General features: G+C 40.6%; 1 protein-coding gene across 1 annotated transcript; it reads right to left on the bottom strand.

The window, feature by feature from the left end:
• Positions 1 to 1,807: 1,807 nt before the first annotated feature.
• paqr4a (progestin and adipoQ receptor family member IVa) lies at positions 1,808 to 19,206 on the bottom strand. The gene is made up of 3 exons (XM_085454915.1): positions 18,068 to 19,206; positions 11,745 to 11,963; positions 1,808 to 9,047 (listed from the first exon to the last, which is right to left on the bottom strand). The coding sequence occupies exons 1-3, from the start codon at positions 18,339 to 18,341 to the stop codon at positions 8,614 to 8,616; spliced, it is 927 nt and encodes a 308-aa protein (XP_085311041.1). The 5' UTR covers positions 18,342 to 19,206; the 3' UTR covers positions 1,808 to 8,613.
• Between the last annotated feature and the right edge of the window lie 1,443 nt (positions 19,207 to 20,649).

The following is a 20,649-nucleotide window of genomic DNA, read 5'->3' as shown; positions in this document are numbered from 1 at the left end:
CACCATTTTCACTCACGCATTTGTAATTCTTTGAGTAGACAGAATCTCAAACTTAAATCTGACAACTATTTAAAAATGAGCATATAAGACATTTATTTTCATACAAGGGGAATCAGAGTGAAAAAAAATCAACCTGGTACCAAAATGTTGGTTGTTTTGGACGTTTTCACCACTGAAGTATCAGAAAAAAATCCAGGTCTCTGTAACTCTACATCCTAGACAATAAACCGATGTAGTTTATTGTCTACATCTGTTCAAACAAATTTAAAGAACGCTTTTTAATCAGAGTATAGAATCAAGTCAGTTGACTTTCTGGGACATTCGGTGGCAGTTTAGCTCTGTGGGTAAGCAGGCGACCCCATGTTGCATGACGGGTGAGCAGCAGCCTGGGTTGGAGTCCAACCTGTGGTCCTTTGCTGCATGTCTGTCCCTCTCTCTCACCCTGCTTTCCAGTCTGTCTTCACTCTTACAATTCAATGAAGGCAAAAAATGTCAAAAGGCCCCCGCAGGACCGCTATCTGATGAGCACTGCCAGAGCCTCCAGCAGGCCACTGGTGTGAGGGCTGGCCTGAGGGCTTGACGCCCTCTAGTGGGCTCTGGCAGACGTGACAGGGTCTGGAGACTGTTATGCAGCCTCTAGCGTCATTCAGCATCTCCGATTTGGTGGTCGATGCACAGACCTCTACAGGCTCGGCAATGATAACCGAGATAACGGGATGAAAGTTTTGAACCACTGTCAGACTACGCTGGTGCAGTGTGTCCTGCAGTTCCTGGAGGATGAAGAAATTGACACCATTGACTGGCCCCCACGCTCACCTGACCCAGTTCAATAGAACACCTGTATGACATTATGTTTTGGTATATCCGATGTCACCAGATTGCACCTCAGACTGTCTAGGAGCCCAGCGATGCCCTGGTCCAGAACTTGAAGGAGATCCTCCAGGAGAATCATTCTGAAATGCCGCAATGACATTTTGGCTACCTGGACTAGCCTCCCACATAACTTGTGTCTTTGAATTCAGCCAAACTATGTGGCATCCTTTTGTTCCAGTCACATCACTATAGATATTCAGCAAGATTTTTTTTCCCAGTGAGATCTGATGTGTTTTCGGTGTTCTTTTATTTTTTTTGAGCAGTGTATATATCCTGTGATACTGATGCGCAAAGTTGAAAATCGTTCTGAACAAAACGGGGATCTAAGATTTAGAAAACTGAAGTGCATCTACCACCTGAAAACTGCCTCTCTCCTGTAGTTAGTTGCAGGAAATATAAAAGTATTAAAAGCATCTATGTTTTTAACACACTGCTCAGGTTGTTAATATGATGTATTAGAGTCATATTATAAATTCTTCCTTTTTTGGTGTACAATCAAATAAAACATTGGATAAAAAAAAAAAAAACACCAAATCTAATTTTAACCCTGACACTAAGTCTGAACTCCCTGTTGTACCAAACACCAACCCTAATTCCTAATTTTTACCTACACTCTAAAACCAACCCTTAACCCTCCCAAAATGAGTGCTGTCAGCAGGAGTGGCCTCAGGCAGGGATTATATTACCAGGCTGACGAGGACAGCTGCTTTGCTTACTGTCCACCTGAAGGATGCATGCGTAGGTAGGGAGCTCACAAAAAACTGCAAGGCATGGGAACATGTACTCAGATACTTGTGGACAAGTAAAAAACCTCAAACTCAAATCATTCCTCACAAAGACACGCATAAAAGTATAGTCTCTCTTCCTCTCTCTCACACACATACATCTTAAAAGAAACAGCAACAAACAGGAAAAAAGAGATGACAGATTTAAAAATATAGACTTCAGTTTATTGCACAATCGTTGCTGGAGACTGAGGAGTGTGAGAGCCTGTCTGTTACACAGGACACTAATGTCGCACAGACATGTGAACTACAGCACAGGAACAAACCGTCTGAGTTCGTGCACATTAATCGGCAAGCACACAGACTGGATAACGAGGCACTCTGGGAATGCAATCAGCATCCCGTCGGTGCAACAGGCGAAAGTAAACGGGACAACATACAGATTTCATGCTTGCATGGGTTCTGCAGGAGAGCTCATACGCACATGTGTACATACATGATCTGGGGGATCTAAATAAATAACGCTGGAGGATAACTGCAGACCAGCAGTGACAGTATTACCACCAGTTAGTTACGTTTCATTTGGCTGCAGTTCAGCTACAGTAATGCCTGCATTAGTGAACATGAACTTCCACTAGATGGAGCCACACTCACTCATTTGACACATTAAGAAAGCCATGCAGATATGGAGACAATAACAGACAGACCCTCCAGAAAGCTCCCTTCATCCTAAAGGAAAGGGCTTGTCTCATTACCTGTACACATAGACCAGTGTCATTATAGGATCCACAGAATAACAGCAATCATTAATAATCAGTATATAACAACACAGGTGATCCGTTATAAACAGGTTGTTAACAGGCTGTCCGGCACCTGTGTAATATTTAAAAAACAAAACAAAAAAGGTTTTAGATTTGTTAGTGATGCTTTTATACATCATGTCTTTTCTTTTTTCATTAAACATACAGACAAAAGGACAAAGACCAATTTTCTGACCGGGTTCCACTCCTGAAACATGGTTTTCAGAGAAATGCTCCACCTTCCTTCGCCCTTGCGCCCACCCTGACAGCTGGGTTCCCAGCGTGAACAGACCGGACTAAAGAGGGCAGGTGAGTCTCGCGTCCATGTTTCAGACAGCAGCGGTCAGGCTTCAGATGTTACAGCTACTGTTATGGCACCCTGAGAAGCGGGAGACTCAGGATGTTGGGAGAGAGCCCTCCGTTACAGCGGATCAGAGAGCCGTTTGACAAACACAAATTGACTTCACTGTTACGTATCCTTCGGCTGATAATGCATAGATAGACCAGTGGTAGTCACGAGGTATTCACATGCCCGCCAAGATTCCCCTGCTATGGTCGCGCATATCTTTCCCGTGTGTCTTTAAAAAAGCGGTTACATTTAAATGATCAGAAGCATTCTTAGTCAGGGCCACAAAATGGTCAAACAACTCTACATTTGAACAGAAACCAATGCCAGTCTTTTTTTTTTTCCCTGTGTTTTTCACATATATATCATCATAGCTAATCAAATACATAACTCATATCGATCTGAAGCTCCACATCGAGCCGCGTCTGTGTCCCTCATTACCCGCCAAGCACCAGGAGTCCAACGGACGATGTTTTCGGGGCTAAATCTGGTCAGCCAGTCCTTAGCCTTTAGACAGATGTCCCTTTATGTCAGAATTTATTAAAAGTTGAGTTTTCAGGCTGCTACAAAGGCTGGAATTCACATTTTCCCGCTTTCAGTTTATTGGAGGTATAAAAGACATCTAAATGGCACACAGCCTGCAGGCTAAAGTTAGTTTGATTTCTGACCTCAACATTGACCAAAATAACTGAATTTGGGTGCGAACTGCTGGTTCTCTGAGGAGTTTGTAGTGTGTTTCTTTACAACCACGTTTAGCTGTAAAAGGGCATCTTTTTCTCAACGTCTTTCCATCTTTTAACCAAAACTCAACTTTGGTAAAGTCGTCTTAAGCATCTTCACTGGGTGGGTAATCCCATTCCTTCCTATCTTTCTTCCTTAACCAAGTGTGCGTGTTAAAAATGAGTCACTGTATATTCTTCTGCACTGTATATAATCTACATAAATGTATTTACATTATTTATATGGACTTTAAGTGTATTTCAGAATTGACTTGAATTCAAAGCCCTTTGGAGAACGATGAACAGTGCAGTTTGTTTTGATTGTGATGCATGGCCTCCGATCGCTTCAAATCCTCTCCCTGCAGGGTAACGCCACACTCCAAAGCCCACCTCCAACTAACCACACAGTCATTTCCACGGCCGAGTGAATGATCAGTTGCTGGCTACAGTGAACTAACAATCAGCTAACATTATGAGACATCAGTTTCTGTTTCACAGCTACTTTCATGCATTTTTTTTCATTCAATTGCCAAAAATACATTAACTTCAGCTTTTACATTGTACTCATAATCATCACTGTAAGAGTGAGACTAGCAGACAAATATCTGACTTTTTAAATGAGGGCAAGTTCATAAAGTCGGGTCACGTTGGGGTTAATGCATATCATTCAGACTCTGTGAAATCCTTCTTCATCTGTGAGACAGTGTCACGGGAGCAGACGTTGCTAATTTGGCGAGATGAAGGTGGGCTAACATGGTTGGCAACTAGCGTGGGAAACAAACCCAATGCTTAAAAAAAAAAAAAAAAACCACTAAAAAAGGTCTAGGTATGAAATGAGGCTTCAGAAGCCAGTCCTGAACATGACTGAAGAGTGCGACGATTACTTCTACAGAACAGTAACAAGCCTGGACACACATGAAGGTGCTGTGACTCATACATGACAGGCAGGCGGGTTCAGAGGGGTTCATTCCTGCATACGTAGGCCAGCTTAGTGTATAAACCACCACTTTAAAAAGGCTAAACATCAATTCAAGAAAAGTGCAAGCAAGTACAGCTAAATAAATAAATAATGTGGCAAAAATGACTGACCATATAACAATATTTAGGGTCAATATATAAGTAAACATCTAAGCACAGCACATCTACATTCATGCCTGAGGACATAAATAACTTCAGAATAGACCTGCACCTGTTTTAAAGGTCACATTGCAGCTGTTTTCCTCGCCGAGCTGCGACGTGTAAAGACAGATCTGATCCTGTGTGACTGAGACGTCACATATTACAGGAAGGCAGGAAAAACTGTACGCAGAGAAAATGTGGAGCTAATCCTCCGGAATTGCTGGGTTTAAATAAAACAATGGATTTTCTTTGACCTCTTATTTGACCTGTCAGTCAGAGCGATCCTGCACTGCAATGATGTAAACTGTTTAAGCAGCTGACACACACATTCAAATTAATACAAATGAATAAAAACAAACATAAATATAATCTATTTCTTGATTAAATATATATCCTTACGCGTTTGGGGCCAGAAGACAAATAACTATAAATAGCATTATAAAGTCATTACCCCTTTACATTTCAGCACTGCCACATATAGTTTTATGTATTATGTGCACATGGTGGCATTTTAGTGTAAAACAACTACGCACATTCAATGGCTTTTATACACAATTGCGCAGAAGACTCACAAAGCACTCAGGCTCTGCCTTTAAAAAGATAATTACGTCTCGCACAAATGGAAACGGTCGTCTTCCAAACAAAGGGAGGTCATAATAAATGCGTAAGACCAATCAACTTGGGGTTGGCTGGACATAAGCAAAAGTTTGGCAAAGGCAGCTCATAGACATCAGTTTCTTTTCTGATTTAAAAATGCCTGAATTTCTTTGGCACTGGTGCAAACAAAGCTGATAACACTCAACAGATCCCATCTGGTGGTCTGGGACATCTCAGCAGGTAAGCTCATTGCTGGCACGCTTCAGGAATGAGCCCCTCGCACGCCTTCGGTAAGGACCATTCAGACGACAGAGAGGACAAAGAAGAAAAAGAGGCAGTGGCAGAAAACAGGGAACTAAACAGTCCTGTAAAAGTCAGTCTGTTGGACGAAGTTAAAACTCTAAAAGTGCTTTGTACATGTGTAAAAACAAAGGTGCGTGAGAACGCGTGCTGTGTATGTGATGTGAGATATGAATATGCTGCACAAGTGTAGACAAAGACTGTCATATCATTTGGACGAGGGGTTTTTAAACTCGTCTGGGGGCAGGGAGCCTTTACCCCAGGAATACACCGGTCACTGTTTCTCATGCAAATCGACGTCGGGTTGAGGGGCGTTTCATTTGGTCTGCATAGAGTGTTTATTTTTAAAATAGTGCTTGTGGTATGAGCGCAAATTTCTACAGGACGGTAGAGTTAGAAGTTGAAGAAGGAAGAATCCTGTACAGAGTTTAGGGAGGAGATGAGATGAGTTTCTGGGTGGTAGTGAAAGTTAATTAATGATTAGGAAAGCAGAGCTGAAAAAGTGAGGACAACTGCAATGAAGGTATTTTGTGTATCTTCAGGATGACAAGGAGACAAGAAGCCTAGGTGGTTGACTGAAGAAAAACAGGACTACTGGGATGCTAGGAGTACAGCAACAAAAGAAATGGCAAAGCAAAGACTTTCAGTGAGTGTTACGTGAAGTTGGAGAGGAAAGAACTTGTATTGATTGGCTAGGTGGAGAGATTCAACTGGAAAAGATGTGCAGGGTGATTAAGGATAGAAATGGAAATGTACTTATAACTGAAGAGAGTGTTGAGAAGGTGGAAGGAGTGCTTTGAAGAGCTGATGAGTGAAGAAAATGAGAGAGAGGAGGTGGAGGACAGTTTGTGAATCAGAAAGTGCAGAGGATTAGAAAGGAGGACGTGAGGGCCGCTATGAAGAGGCAGTTGGTCCAGACATACCTGTGGAGGTATGGAGATGTCTGGGAGAAAGGGCAGTGGATCTTCAATCAGCTTGTTTACCAAAACCCTGGAGAGAGCAGGTGTCTCCGGAATAAAGTGTACTGGTGCTGATTTTCAAGAACAAAGGTCATGTGCAGAGCTGTAGTAAGTACAGCAGGATGAAGGTGATGAGCCATGCCATGAAAAAGAGAGGTGATGACCAGTCAGCAGCAGTATGGTTTCAAAACGAGAAAGTGCACTACAGACGTGATGTTTGCTTTGATAGTGTTGATGGAGAAGTATAGAGCAGGTAAGACTTGTGTCTTTGTGGATCGAACGATATGACAGGGTCCCAAAAGAGGAACTATGTAACTGCATGAGAAAGTCAAGAGTGACAGAGAAGTATGGGAGAGTGGTGCAAGACATGCATAAGGATAGAGAGACAGTGGTAAGGTGTGCGGTAAGAGTGACAGATGGCTCCGAGGTGGGGGTGGGAATTAAAGTCAGTAGAAGGTAAAATACATGTGTGTGAATGAGAAGGAGACGGAGAGGTGAATGAGTTAGAAACGTAGGTTAGTTTAAATACCTGGTGTCAACCCTCCAAAGGAGCAGACAGTGCACAACAGAGGTGAAGAACAGAGTGGAGCGGGTGGAGACAAGTGCCAGGAGTGATTTGTTAGTAGCAAGAATGAAGGGAAAGGTTTACAAGATGGTGAGACCTGCTGTGATATATAGACCCGAATTGGCAAGGCTGAGATAGTTTGGACATGTGCAGAGGAGGAGTAGTGCATATACTGGACAAATGATGTCGAAGATGAATCTGCCAGGCAAGAGGAAAAGAGGAAGACCACACAGGCGATTCAGGAATATAAACTTCGGACTTTTTCCTCATAAATGTGCCATTCTGTGCTTTTTACAGCTTCAATCTTGAAAGTTCTGAGGTTGTGTCATGAATTTTCCTCCCACTCACCCAGCCCCTTAAATTTTTATGAAACCTTCAGTGGCGTTAACACACAGTGGTAACCTTGAGTTTGAAAAGTTAATACAAGCCCCTTCTCAAAACACTCCAAAGTACTTCTTACACAAAATGTTTTACCACATATAAACCCCTCCAAAGGTCACAGTAAGTGTTTTGTCTTTTCTAGGTCTCTACCAGTAAAAAGCCTCGTTTATTTTCTTAAATTCATATTCAGATGAATTAAATTAGAATCAGAATACCGCCCAGCACTCTTTCAAAATTGGCAAGACACTCTTTGCTCTTCTGGGTCTGAATTCCGGCCCTACTCTGTGCATCTTAATGCAGCTTCCATAAAAAAACACTCAGGACACAAAGCTGCTTCTGGGGCGTGCCGCAACCTGTCTGATGGATTTGCAAGCATTGTCGTGAGTGGGCGAGATCAGCTTCGGGAGCAGCATGAGACTTGGAATGCAACACAGCTGAGCTCGGTGTATTCCTGAGGCGACGGGCAAGAACATTTTTCCAAGGTCTCGCTTATAATCCCAACACTGACAAACCGCATGCTTACTACCATTTCTACTCTTGCATGCCAAAATTATGAAACTTTTAAATCTAAACATTTTAGACGCGTGTCAGTTTCTACTCGTCCAAAGATAACATGGGTGTGATTAAAGGACACAAAATATAGTCTCCATCTGTAGATCGCCACTTTTTAAGATCAGAATGTAATTTCAGCAATTTAAAGGAAATTTATCACTAGATATTTTAGCTATGGGCCGTAGACCCAACTTTCAGAACCACTGATTAAGACCATTTTAATCAACGACATCAAGTAATCCTTAAAAGAAACTTCTATCATTATGTAAAAGGCTTCGAGCTGTAACCTTTACCTAAGACATTATAGGGTTTAAAACTTGGTTAATAAATTTACTTTTTAAAATTTTCCACTTTTTTTATCGGTTTGTGTATGAATGTGTGTGTGTGTGTGTGTGTGTGTGTGTGTGTGTGTGTGTGTGTGTGTGTGTGTGTGTGTGTATATGCCTTTGCACCAAGTTTGTGGCAACTGAGCAAGTCAGAATGATTGTGCGTGTTACTCGACATACTTTTAGATATGAACATTCTGAGTTTCAGCGCATGAAGTGAACACATGCACAGCATTAGTTTCTGTGATCCCTGTCCTTTCCCTTCCCTTTCCATGCTCCCCCCTCCCCCAGAGGTCTTTCAATGGTATGTTCCAGCACTCCTTGTGAGGGGCCGGGGGGCTGCTGTGTGGGTCAATCTGAGGGGCAGTCATAGCTGGTGATCCAGAGAAGGTCGTCCAGCACGCCCCAGTGCAGGTAAAGGATGGAGATCACCACCAGTACATGCATGATCTGGTGGCTGTTGCACCAGTAGTCGAAGAGACCCGGCCAAAAGCGCTCCGGGATACGCGTGATGTTGATGACCCCGCCCAGCACGGCCAGTGCATCCATCGTGAGAAAGTGGCGTAGCGAGGTGGGACTGCCGCCGCCCACGCCCACCCAGCGGAGCAGGAAGAAGGAGAAGCGAAACAGCGCTTGCCAGGCGAAGGAGCGCAACCGCCGAACGCTGCTCCGAGCGGTGACGGCGCAGTAGATGGCGTGGCTGGACAGCAGGATGTAGACTAAAAGGGCCACAGTGCGGATAAATGGGTAGCACAGCAGTGTGGTGTAGACGATAGGCAGCGCTCCTAAGACACGAAAAAAGACAGAGGGAAGTCAGGAGAGCGATGAAGCCACGCCTCGTGAAAAGCACAAATCATTGACCTTTTAAAGCTGCGTGTGTAACTCTGCGCTTTTGGTCAAAGCTTGATGGTTTCAGTAATCACAGTGCAACTGTGCAGGGAGGTGGCTGAAACAACCTCAAACTTTGTATTTTTTATGTCACATTACAGGAAGTGGATGATGAGGTTACTGCAATAAGGAGGCAGTTCTCTTTTCTAGAGAACTCAGCAGGAAGGCAACACTGATGGGACAGAGATTTACAGTGTGCGACTAAAAATAGAAGCATGTGGACTGTAAAACGTATTCAGGACCAAGTGTGTGAATCGTCAGTATTGTAAAATTTGGCCCTTTGTTTTTCTCTATGTTGTCATTAGGGGTCTGCAGCCTGTCTTCTCTGACACACAATCAGCAGGTAGTGCCGTTACAGAGAAGGTGAACCCAGGTTGAGTGAAATCATTTTATTAGAGTTAATAACTGTGTCATTCATTGCTGTAACCATAGTCATAACCTTTGTGGGTCAAAAGCTAATAAGGGTCCTTCATCAAAGTACTTGTTCAACAAGCTTAATCATGAATCAAGACTGCTAATATTGCCGACTCTGCCCCTTAGATTTGCAGCGTTCAGTTCTTCTAATGTTCAACTGAGCTTTAAATGCACTGTTCCTAAATACAGCTACTAAATAAGCTAAGCTTTCTAGACGTGGATAACTCAGTAAAATAAAGGAGGTTTTTTTAGCACAAAGGAAAAAATAAAATAAGTAGAGGACGTTGTTTCAACGGAAAAGTTATTATTTCGTAGACTGAAAGCATTTCTGTTTTATTAAACTCACAGTCACCTTGAGCTGAGGGTGATGAATCCATTAACCGAACAAGACACAATTAATTTGTGACTCAGATGTGATCATTAACTGTTTTCTTCTGATTCATTTTAACTGCAAATGGAAAATCATTTGTAGGCAAAGAGAAAAAGAAGAAGTGATCCTTGTTATAGATTACATTGTTGTTAGACTTCTCCTGCCCTCTGTGTTCTCCTACCTGAGTCCTCCTGTCGGCAGGGTGAGTTATTAGTCTTTTAGTTGACTCATATTTTACTGTAAAGGTTCATTTTCTTACATGTTTCATTGTTTCCTGCCTTTGTGGATTTTCCTTCCTTTTTGGATTTCCTGCTTTAATTATTCTCACGTTTATTGTTTCCTGGTCTGTCCTCTGTCTAAAGCTATATTTGCCTTTGCCTTTGTCTTCTTGCCTAATTCTGCACTGCTAACCATCTTCTGTTCCCTTATGTTGGAGTTTTGTTATTTACTTGCTGAAAATCCTGAAAATTACCTGTAGGTCTGTCCATTAATATTCATATTGTTTTACTCTCTGTCTGCCCTGCATTTGAGTCTGTTTAACTTCACTAATCCTGACAGAGTTTTCTTTACGTTCACATGAATTGTATGCATTAGTTAATTCGGGAGGACGTGTATCCACTCGTCTGTCTGCATTCCTGAGAGTTGTTATTCTGTTCTTTTTATCATGTCAACCCAACCCTAGTTGTTCATAGCCTCTAGACTTTGCTGCTAAACCTTTAGATAGAAAGGATTTCAGATCCTTTCTATCTAAAGAAAGGATCTGAAAGGCCTATAACAGTGAATTTAAGGGGATGAAGGAATTTAGTGCAATTAAATGATGCCAACTGCTTTCATGGTATTTTCTTAACGACTAGTTGGGTAAAACTGTGCAACCAAAGCACAGGAAGTCACAAGTTAGTGTTCTACTAGTGCATGCCCTAACTCTGAATACACCAGGAGGGTTGTGCCCTATTCCAATACTTAGATGCTTATGTACCATTGCGGCGACCCCTCAAAAAAGTGCAGCCGACAAACGACTAATTGATAATTGCTGAATGGCACAGACAGAAAGACCTTTGTCTATGCAGCTCTGTGATGAAACAAAAAGGATACTTTATCTGCAACTAGCATGAAAAGAACATTTATATCATATTTAATCTTGTTAACATACACTGATGAATGATTTAGCCTACCTAAATGAATAATTAGTGGGCATAAGTGGATTGACATCAGATTATCAGGTAAAACAGTAAAACATCACAATGTTTTCTTGGGTGTTTAATCCTTTTTTTAGACTTTATTGTAGATTTTCCAAATATGTTTTATGGTTAAAAACAGTTAATGGGAACAGGAGGCCTGTAAGCTAACGTAAGGGTTGTAGCTTTGGTCGTAAAGATGAATAAATATCCCCGGTGCTTAGGCCTGGCAGGTTGCAGGGTTGGTAAAAATTCCTGGCACAATTCCTGTTATTCCCATGCTTTGTCACAATATTAATATTGAATTTACTGTATTATCGATATCGGTGTAGTGGGCAAATCTAAAAGGTTCATTCAAAGTGTAGAAGTCTATAAAGAAATAAAAAATAATGTGCCTGTCATTTTTTCTTACAATAGGGTGATGTAGGCAGCATGGACAGATCAATAATCATTTCAGAGCTCGAATCATTGCTTGCAAAGTAAGATCGAATCAGAGTGTGTTGCGACAAATCAATACTGGTACACCTCCAAGCAAAACACTTGCACGGTAAATCACTGACAATCAATTCCATCCTGGAAGAAAACAGATCAGCAATAAGAGAACAACAGCTGACAATGAATCCATGAGGCCTCACCCAGTGTGTTGATCATGCAGATTCCACACACGTCCAGCTTCAGGAGGGTGTGGTAGACTGGCTCCCCTCCCTCGTGGTTCATGAACAGGTGGTAGACCACAGAGCCCAGCTGGGGTGACAGGCAGGCCAGGAAGTGCACCACACCCAGCCATGTCACGCTGATCTGAGACCAGGGGATGTTAAGAGGCAGCAGCACCAGGAAGCAAACCAGAGGGATGCCTGAAGAGTGAGCAGGCAGAGAAACCGAGAGAGCAGTGGTTATAAAAGAAGGCTTTACCTATACCACACAATAAAAGACTTGTAAAAGACTGACTTTATCACATCTGCAGAATGTGGCATAACTCAAGAGTTTTTAGTTGCTCTGGAATCAGCCTCCAAATACAAATACTCGCTGAATGGGAATGTAGTAGTATTTAAAAATGCATTTTTTACTACAGAGGGGTTTAATTTAAAGTCCTTCTAGGGCTCAACAAGTCAATTCATACAGAAGTGAAACACTTTTATTTTTTATCTTTGTAGAACCACTCTGATCTGTAAATTTAAAAGCATGTGTAATGACTGGAAGTGGAAAAATAAACACACTGTGAAATATGCACACAATGAAACAGGAAAAGACTGGAGGTGGTTTTTAAACTGTGTTTATCCTGAAGGTAATTAGGCGGAAATTGTAACGTTAAAACGACACAAGAGAAAAATCAAATAAACTTTAAATAAATAGAAAAAATAAGAAATTGAATAATCAAATGAAATTAATGAGCTACATAAAAATCTAAATAGTCTAAACAACAGAACGTCATGTAAAAGGCTGAGCTTAATACAGGGCAATGATTGAATTAATAATTTAAAAAATGTCTTTTGTAAAAACACAATAAAGTAAAATATTAAATAACAATACTTCATTTTATTTAACCTTGTAATCTGCATTTTATATTTTAAAATCATTATTATTAATACATGCATATATCTCATAACTTTGATTTAATTAACATTCATATCACTATTTAATTTCTATATTTTATTTATTTTATTTTATTATATTTATAAATAATATTACCTGCTTTATGTACCTCCATTTAATAATATAATTGCTGTTGGTATTATTATTATTATTTATTATATTATTTTCATTGTTATTCCATACAAGAAAAAATATACTTTCTCAAAACTTCTAGAATGAATAAAGTAAACCTTATCTTATCTCATATGTAAAGACACACACGTCCTGACAGCAGTGCTTCTTGTGTCACAACACTTTTAACAAATCTGATGACATGCAATTAAAACCACTAAAGCACCATCTTTTACTTCTGCTTGTAAATAGAGTCCAACGGATAATGTTGCCTGAGGTAATATGCCCACATGCTGGTATGAAAACCATCCGCTCAACTCTGACAAAAGCAAATTAAGGTGTCGTGTTTACGGTGATGGATTATCTCGCTCATGAGTTTCTGGAATCGAGGACACTGTTTTTCACACTATATGAGAATCAGTAGCTGTGAATGGCTGCTGAGAGTGCACAGATACCAGCAAGAAGAGCCAAAGGGGAAACCTACGTGATTGGCACCAACGTATCAGTGATTCCCCATTGAGAGAAAGCCAAAGCTCCCACTAAGCTCTAATTCTGATGCAGCAAAAGGCCACGCTGCTAATGGCTACACGGCTCCCATTTAAGTTTCCCTGTTTGGCAGGGAATTTGACTGCTACGTGAGCAAAATGCAGACCTTGAAATTTGATCCGCTTACATACGGCTCTTATCACTCTGAGACACACCTACAGCACTCCTCCCTTTCTCTCATATTTGCTCTCACTGAAGACAAGGCAGGTGATACAAGGAATGGCATGCAACTGTAACACATCTATTTTAAGCACATTATCTCCCTCTCAGCATTCGCCCTGAGCTGGCGAGTTGAAGTCAGGCGTGGACACAGCAGCGGGAGCGAGGACCTCTGAGTATCTGAGACCTGAGCTGCGGGCAGGATGTTTTCAGTTTATATGCAAAACAAGCCGGCTCATGAAACTCAGCCGAAATGTTACAGCACAATAATAAAGAAGAATTACAAGCACAGCGCAGCTTTTTCTTCTTCTTCTCAGATCTGGAAAACTGGAAAATAATGCTCATTAGATTAAACATTAGCCTGTTATGTTGAGGTCACACGCTAAGCCAACATCACTGGAGTGCAATAAAGACATCCAGAGCCACTTAGCTGATAATCACTGATGCTGTTTAACTGCGCCGTGACTGCTGGATGCTGGAGCGCCACAACAAAGTTAAATGACACCATCCAGATTGCACTTTGATATGAAAAGAGGAGGGCAAAAGACACAAGTCATGCTGCTGAGTGCCACATTACAGGCTGTCTAATCATCTCAGTTTGAAAATAGAAAAAACCCACCACGCAAACTGCTAACAGGCCAACACCTCACTCTCACCTTTGGCTGAACAGATTAACACAATTCTGCAATTAATCTGGGCTTGTAGCAAACTATTAAAAGAATTGCACATTGTGTAAACACAGAGTTCAAGAGAGATGAAAAACAGCGTTTTTCATCTGCTCTTACGTACAAGTCTGCTATTACGTGCAAGTCAAACTGCTTTTTAAGAATTCAGTCCACGTTTAAACACTTGCCTCCAAGCAGGAAAGTCTTGGAAAAACATTTCTTGGAAAAACATTTCTTTGCCAACAAAAATTCCCTCTTTGCAAAACTGCCATACAGTTAACATCTAAACCAAAAGAAATCACCTTGGGAGGGTGACAGCTTTTGAAATAGAGTCCTTTGAATAAGTTGGGCACTACTGGCTTAAATCAGGGGTGTCAAATCCATTTAATTTCTGTTTTTAACAGGGCCAGATTAAGGATGCTCTGCACTGATATTTGGATTGGATATAATTTTAATCCTGAGTTGAAAAAGCAAAATCAAGCAACGACAGTGTGCTGATCTACGGGATGATGTATTCGGTTCAGTCCGATGCATTTACTTGACCACCACAGTATAAAAGATAGACGTCACGATTTGTCAGTCACAAGTCGTTAGCCAGTGAGCGAGCCACAGATTATCCTCATTGCTAAAACTATAAAACTAACTTTTTATTTTGATCCAGAATAGGTCTTAGATTACATAGGTACAGTCACACTCCTGATCACGTTGTGATTGCTGCATTTGTTCTAAGCAGGCGTGGAACTGCACATGAAAATGACTATGCAAAGTTAAGCCAAGATTATTTCTTTGCAGGCAAGACATCCGGGACCTAACGTTTACTAAACTAGTAATGAGACGTACACAACACGATGGAAAGTTTCATCATTGTGAATCCTGACTGAAAGAAGACTTTTAAACGCTCAGTAATTAGGCAAGACCATTTATTCTTACAAAGCTGAAAAACAAAGTTTAAGTGGAGACTAATGCTGCCTTCATATTCCCCATTTTTTATCCATGTTAAGGATTACAGCTTATTTATCTAACACTACTCGGCATTGGCAGATACTCAAAGCCAAGGTTTCGAAACTTGGAAAAGTTGGGCCTGTGAAAAACACCTAAACTTTTAGTTAATGCAAAGAAGTTTAAGCACATTCTTTAAAACATCAGCATTTCAGTGTTTCTCATGAATTAAAAATGTGCCTTTCAAGGGTGAAAATGCACACAAGCACGACTGGTGCAATACAGTTAAGACAAAGAGCCTTTGTTACATTAGTTAATACAAGTTTTTGCTTTTTCCTGTTATTTTTGGATGCTTGTTAATCAAAAATGTATTTTAAGTTTGAGTAAATTAGATCCTCTTCTGCAAAAGGCCAAAACCTAAGTGGTGGGTGCCAGATTTCACATAAGCTCAGCCTTTAATAGAAGTAACATGTATAAAACTGATGGACAGCCTGAGAAATCTGAAGAAAAATCTCTGCTATTTCAAGAATATGCCTCAATTTTTCCACATGTTACATTTTTCTAACGTCATGACAGAGAAATGTAACAGTATAGTGGATAGGGCTGAAACCCATCACTTTTCAGTGGCATGGTATGGCAAACAATGGCTGTAAAACTGACATGACTCAGATGAAAATAACAGGTCGGCCAAACATTTTCATGATGTGATCCTTTGTTTTAGGTATAGCAGCAAAGAGCAGCCTGCAAAATGCAGTCAAACGTCAAACTGATGTCCTTCTTCTCCGCAAAGCATTCCAGTGAGCTGGATTTCAGCTCTTTGGTGGGCTGAGTGTTTCACATGAATGATATTGGCCCTGGCAGTATTTATCAACATGAAAACATTTTCTTTTAATAAACATCATGCAGAAAAAGATGCTTCATCCAGCAAATCTATTGTTTTAATACTCTCAGCACTGCCTGCAGCACATGTACCAGAGCTGGTGCAGAGGCCTCACAATAACTTACCAACTAGTTTATAACATGCAGTGCTAGAGAGTTAAGAGACCTTTAATTTTCATTTTAATATAATTCTAAAATACTTCATTACAAACATCATATGCTCATTATATATATATATATATATATATATATATATATATATATTAGGGCTGCCACGATTAGTCGACTAGTCACGATTATGTCGACTATTAAAATCGTCGACGACTAATTTAATAGTTGACGCATCGTTTGAAGCTTTGTAAGATCACAAAGGACGCAGGAATGAGTAGTAGGATTTAAGCGTGTAATAACGGACTGAAACAGAAGATGGCAGCACTGCATGTACAAGGATGCCAGCTGCCGTTAAACCCCGAAGAAGAAGAAGCTGTGTCCCAGAATTCATAGCGCAGCTGTCAACAATGGCGGCAGCTAGTAGTTTTAACTTTACTCTTATTATTCTTTCTGGGTCACAAAATAAACGTTTAACATATTTTCAGGCGAGAATGTAGCTGTGTAAACCTCAAATATCTGCCCAGTTTATCAAGACACCGCATATTTTCAAAAGCGCTCCGACGTTTTCGGAGACGTCTGTTACCCACTAGCTCGTTAGCTAGGCGGGGGCAAGGCTAACTAGAGCAGTGAGAACACCGGACTCCAGGCAAATCGTTTTCAAACCCACCGCCGTCTTTCGCTAGTCAGGTTAAACATATATATAAGTCACTTAGATAACTTAAAAATGTTATTGTTTGGCTTTCTTTAGTATTTTATTTGTTCCTGAGTAAATCGGTTTGGCTGAGATTAAAGTTATAGTTTTTGCACAGCTAAAACTGTCAAGCAGACAGCTGATTATCAGAAGTGTGAGACGCTGGAGAATATACTCCGGTGTCCTGTTATATTTTAGAAAGCAAGGAGTTTATTAAACTTCACCGAAACAATCTGCAAATTTCATTAAAAATTAATAAACTACCATCTTGTCTTTATTTTTAGTTAGCACAAACACTTCAAGCTGTAAGCTAATGATAGTTATATAAGACCAGATGCTGCTGGTGCAATAAGCTGTATGCTGTATGTCCAATGGATGATGATCTGATTAGTCGACTAATCGCAAAAATAATCGGTGACTAGTCGACTATCAAAATAATCGTTTGTGGCAGCCCTAATACATATATATATATATATATATATATATATATATATATATATATATATATATACACATTGCAACAATGCAAACATTGCCTTGCAAACATCACAGCTTTTCAAAGTATATGATTTCCTGCTTTTTTTATTCATTGAAAACTGAATAAACTTGGCAGTAGTATTTCCAGTGTAATAACTGGTGATAGTCGCCAAATCTTATTTTATGCTTAAAAATAAATCAGTTTATTTTGTATTGTCCTTCTGTGATAGTTAATGAGCTCTTTGTCAAACCATAAATGTGTTGATACGCTGATGATGACTGAAGATGGTTTTTAATCATTTTTGATGTCTATGAGTCTGCTGCCTTTGCTCCTAATGCGTGAGACTTCAAAGCTGGATTATTTCTTTAGTACTCTTGTAATTTGTATGGTCCTACTCTAGCTCTGGTTTCTTCCTAGTTGTGCCTTGTAAGCCTGTTTGGATTGGACTGATTCCCTTATGCATGACACATTAAAAATGAAAAAATAAAAAATAAATAAATCAGTCAGTCAAACCATGTTCTGCTTTTGTGTTCTGTTATTGTACGTTTTAGATGAATCACACTGAAGAGTTGTACAAGAAATAAACTGTAAATTGCTGTCATCTGGATAAATAATGTATATTTAAAATAAAAAAGAGTGTGAGTCATGTATGCCTTCATGAAAGCTTCCCAGCCTGTGTTGCAGAGTCTGGCAGTGCATCCTTCAGCAGGTACAGGGTCTGTCTCCCTCTCTACACAAATCTCACATGCTGACTAAGCATTCCAATCTGATTTTTGTTGTACTCACCGTGAGTGTATATGTTTCCAAGTTCATTGTGCAGGTAAAACAGGCTTCTGATGCAGTCCTGCACGGAGGAAATTGGCCGGTATCCCGTAAGGACGTATTTGTTGAACTGAAGATGTGGAGGTGAACTCGCCCAGTCCAGCAGCCTGGGTCCATTTAAAAATGCCATAGCAAAGAGGACGGTTAAAAGGACACCGCCGAATAAGTAAAAAACTGACTGTACACCTATATACACGTTCAGTAAGATTATTGCGACTAAAACCTTATGGGAAACCATTGGTATTGGTTGTGAGGTTTTTGTTTTGTTTTGGGGTTGTTGTTGTTTGTTTGTTTGTTTTTTGCTTTGTTTTTTTAATTATTATTTTGTGCTGTTAGCCGCCTAGCTCGGCGCTAGCTAGCTCAGGAGAAGTCTCTAAGCGCTACCCGGCAACTGTGTGCGCGCGCCGTCGCTGCTCGCTTTGAACCGCCGGTACCTGTGCGAGTGTCATCCGCGAGGCTGGAGACAGACGCGGAAAGCCACACGCATGATGCAAGCTCCCGGCGGACATTACATTTGACATCTAAAGTGTCCGTGTGCCACCTACAAGCGCTAGGCGTTTGAGAGGCGAAGGGTTCGCGGTCATGTTAAAGCCATTTCCTCGTTAGTTAGCATTCCGGTGCAGCGGCGCAGGCAAGGATGCTGTAGGGGAGCCGCGCCAGCGTCCAACTCCAGATGATGCTAGCTCGATCCCAGCGGTCAGATGTGAAATACAGGACTAGCAGGTTACACCTTCACTGCATTGAAAGTAGACGTGCGCTTTTTGTTAATCCAGCCCCTTGTATACTTGCTAGGTTTCGTAATGCCACTGAAAAAATAAAAAAATAAATGGAGAAGGTCCGTGATTGTGGAGCAGAGATTTTGAAGGACTGCGGGCTAGCAAGCCGGGCAGTCGCCTACCAACGTCCGGTGGCTGAGGATGTAAAAGCGGATACTTGAGCCGGCTGGCTTTAAACACGCCCAGCCTGCTTCATACGGCGAGTATTCAGTGTCTTCATCAGGTGTTTGAGCCAACTATGATCCATCATTATTTCTAGGTGGCTGTTTTCCTTGAAATGCGGAGTCCTCTCCGGCGGCCTCGAGTCTCCCCTGCATCGTCTTCCAAGCGTCAAGTTACTCAGACAGAAACCTGGACATTTCCGATCGTTGTTTTCAAAATAAAAGCCAGGAAGTTTCGCACAACTATTCTCAAATAAGGTTATTATAGTTACCTAACACTAAAGGATAAAGTAAAGCTGCGAGTGAAAAATACGACAGGATATTAGGGTTTGGAAGGTTGCTTCCGCTAGTGAAAAAAAAGCCAGGCAGAGAGAGGTAGGATGAGGTCAGGCAGCGGTCTCCATGGACAGTGATGTTGGTACAGTGTGATCTTTAGTGATAATAAGCACTCTTCGTGGAGAGATGGCTCTCATCTCTCCAAAGTCGGTAGAAGCAAGACAATGCATGTGTTGTGCATGAGAGGGAGACGGATGTAACGGCGAAGCTGTAGGGAGCAGAGAAGACAGATGAGTCTAAATACCTAAGGTCAAAAATCCAAAACAACAGACAGCGCACAAGAGAAGTGAAGAACAGAGTGCAGCCAGGGTGGAGTGAGTGGAACCAAGTGTTGGAGGTGATTTGTGACAGAAGGATAGAGTGAAAGGTTTACAAGATGGTAATCAGACCTGATATGATGTATAGTTTGCAGACGGTGGCAATGATAAAAATACAATAGTGATGGGGAACATGCAGGTGACTGCTGTGACAGAGAAGGATGGTGGGAAGGAAAAGGAAGCCACAGGTAAATCGAAATTATGACTTATTGGCCTAAAGTTTTGAGTTAGTTATCTTAAAATTTTAAGTTACTTCTAAATAAGTAACTTAGTAGTACTTCTTAACAAGTAACTTATAAATATTTTGAGTTACTTCTGAGTACCTCAATATTTTGAGTTTTGAAATCAGTTTTACTTACGGATAGCAAAAGAAGCAAAAGCAGAAACAAGCTTGCATATCAGAGGTAAAAATTTTTAAAAAAGTTAAAAAAAAAAAAGAATACAGAAATAACTAATGAGAAAGAAACTTTCAAATTTAGGAGAAAAATATTTAGAGGAAATTCAGAGAGTCAAAAAGGCAAATATATGGAACAGAAAGGGCAAATTTACACAAATAAAACTGGTAGATTTACAACAAATAATAGCTACATTTACAAAAAGAAGTCAAGGAACTTTATTGTTTCACTTGTCAAAGTTGAGTTGGAAAGAAATTCTCATATTTCAAGATTCCAGAGCTTTATTGTCAATACAACCGCATACACAGTATGCATTTGGCATACCCAAATGCTGTTTGACCCCAAGCACCCCGGGGTGCATTTACGCGTATATAAATAATTTACAAAACCCGAGTATATAATTTCTAAGTATATTTTATATCTCCCAGAGATATAAAACTAGGAATTACAAATAAATAACATGCAAAATTTTGGTAAAATTAGGGGACAATTACTAACTATATAATACTATACAGTACTATAATGATAACTGTACAATAAACAAAGACAGGACATAGACAA

Source organism: Copadichromis virginalis, linkage group LG4 (genome assembly GCF_057382275.1).
Source record: "Copadichromis virginalis isolate Kocher_CV1m ecotype Utaka linkage group LG4, C_Virginalis_male_GT1.1, whole genome shotgun sequence".
Lineage (NCBI taxonomy): Eukaryota > Metazoa > Chordata > Actinopteri > Cichliformes > Cichlidae > Copadichromis > Copadichromis virginalis.
This window is presented reverse-complemented; position numbering and strand designations above follow the sequence as displayed.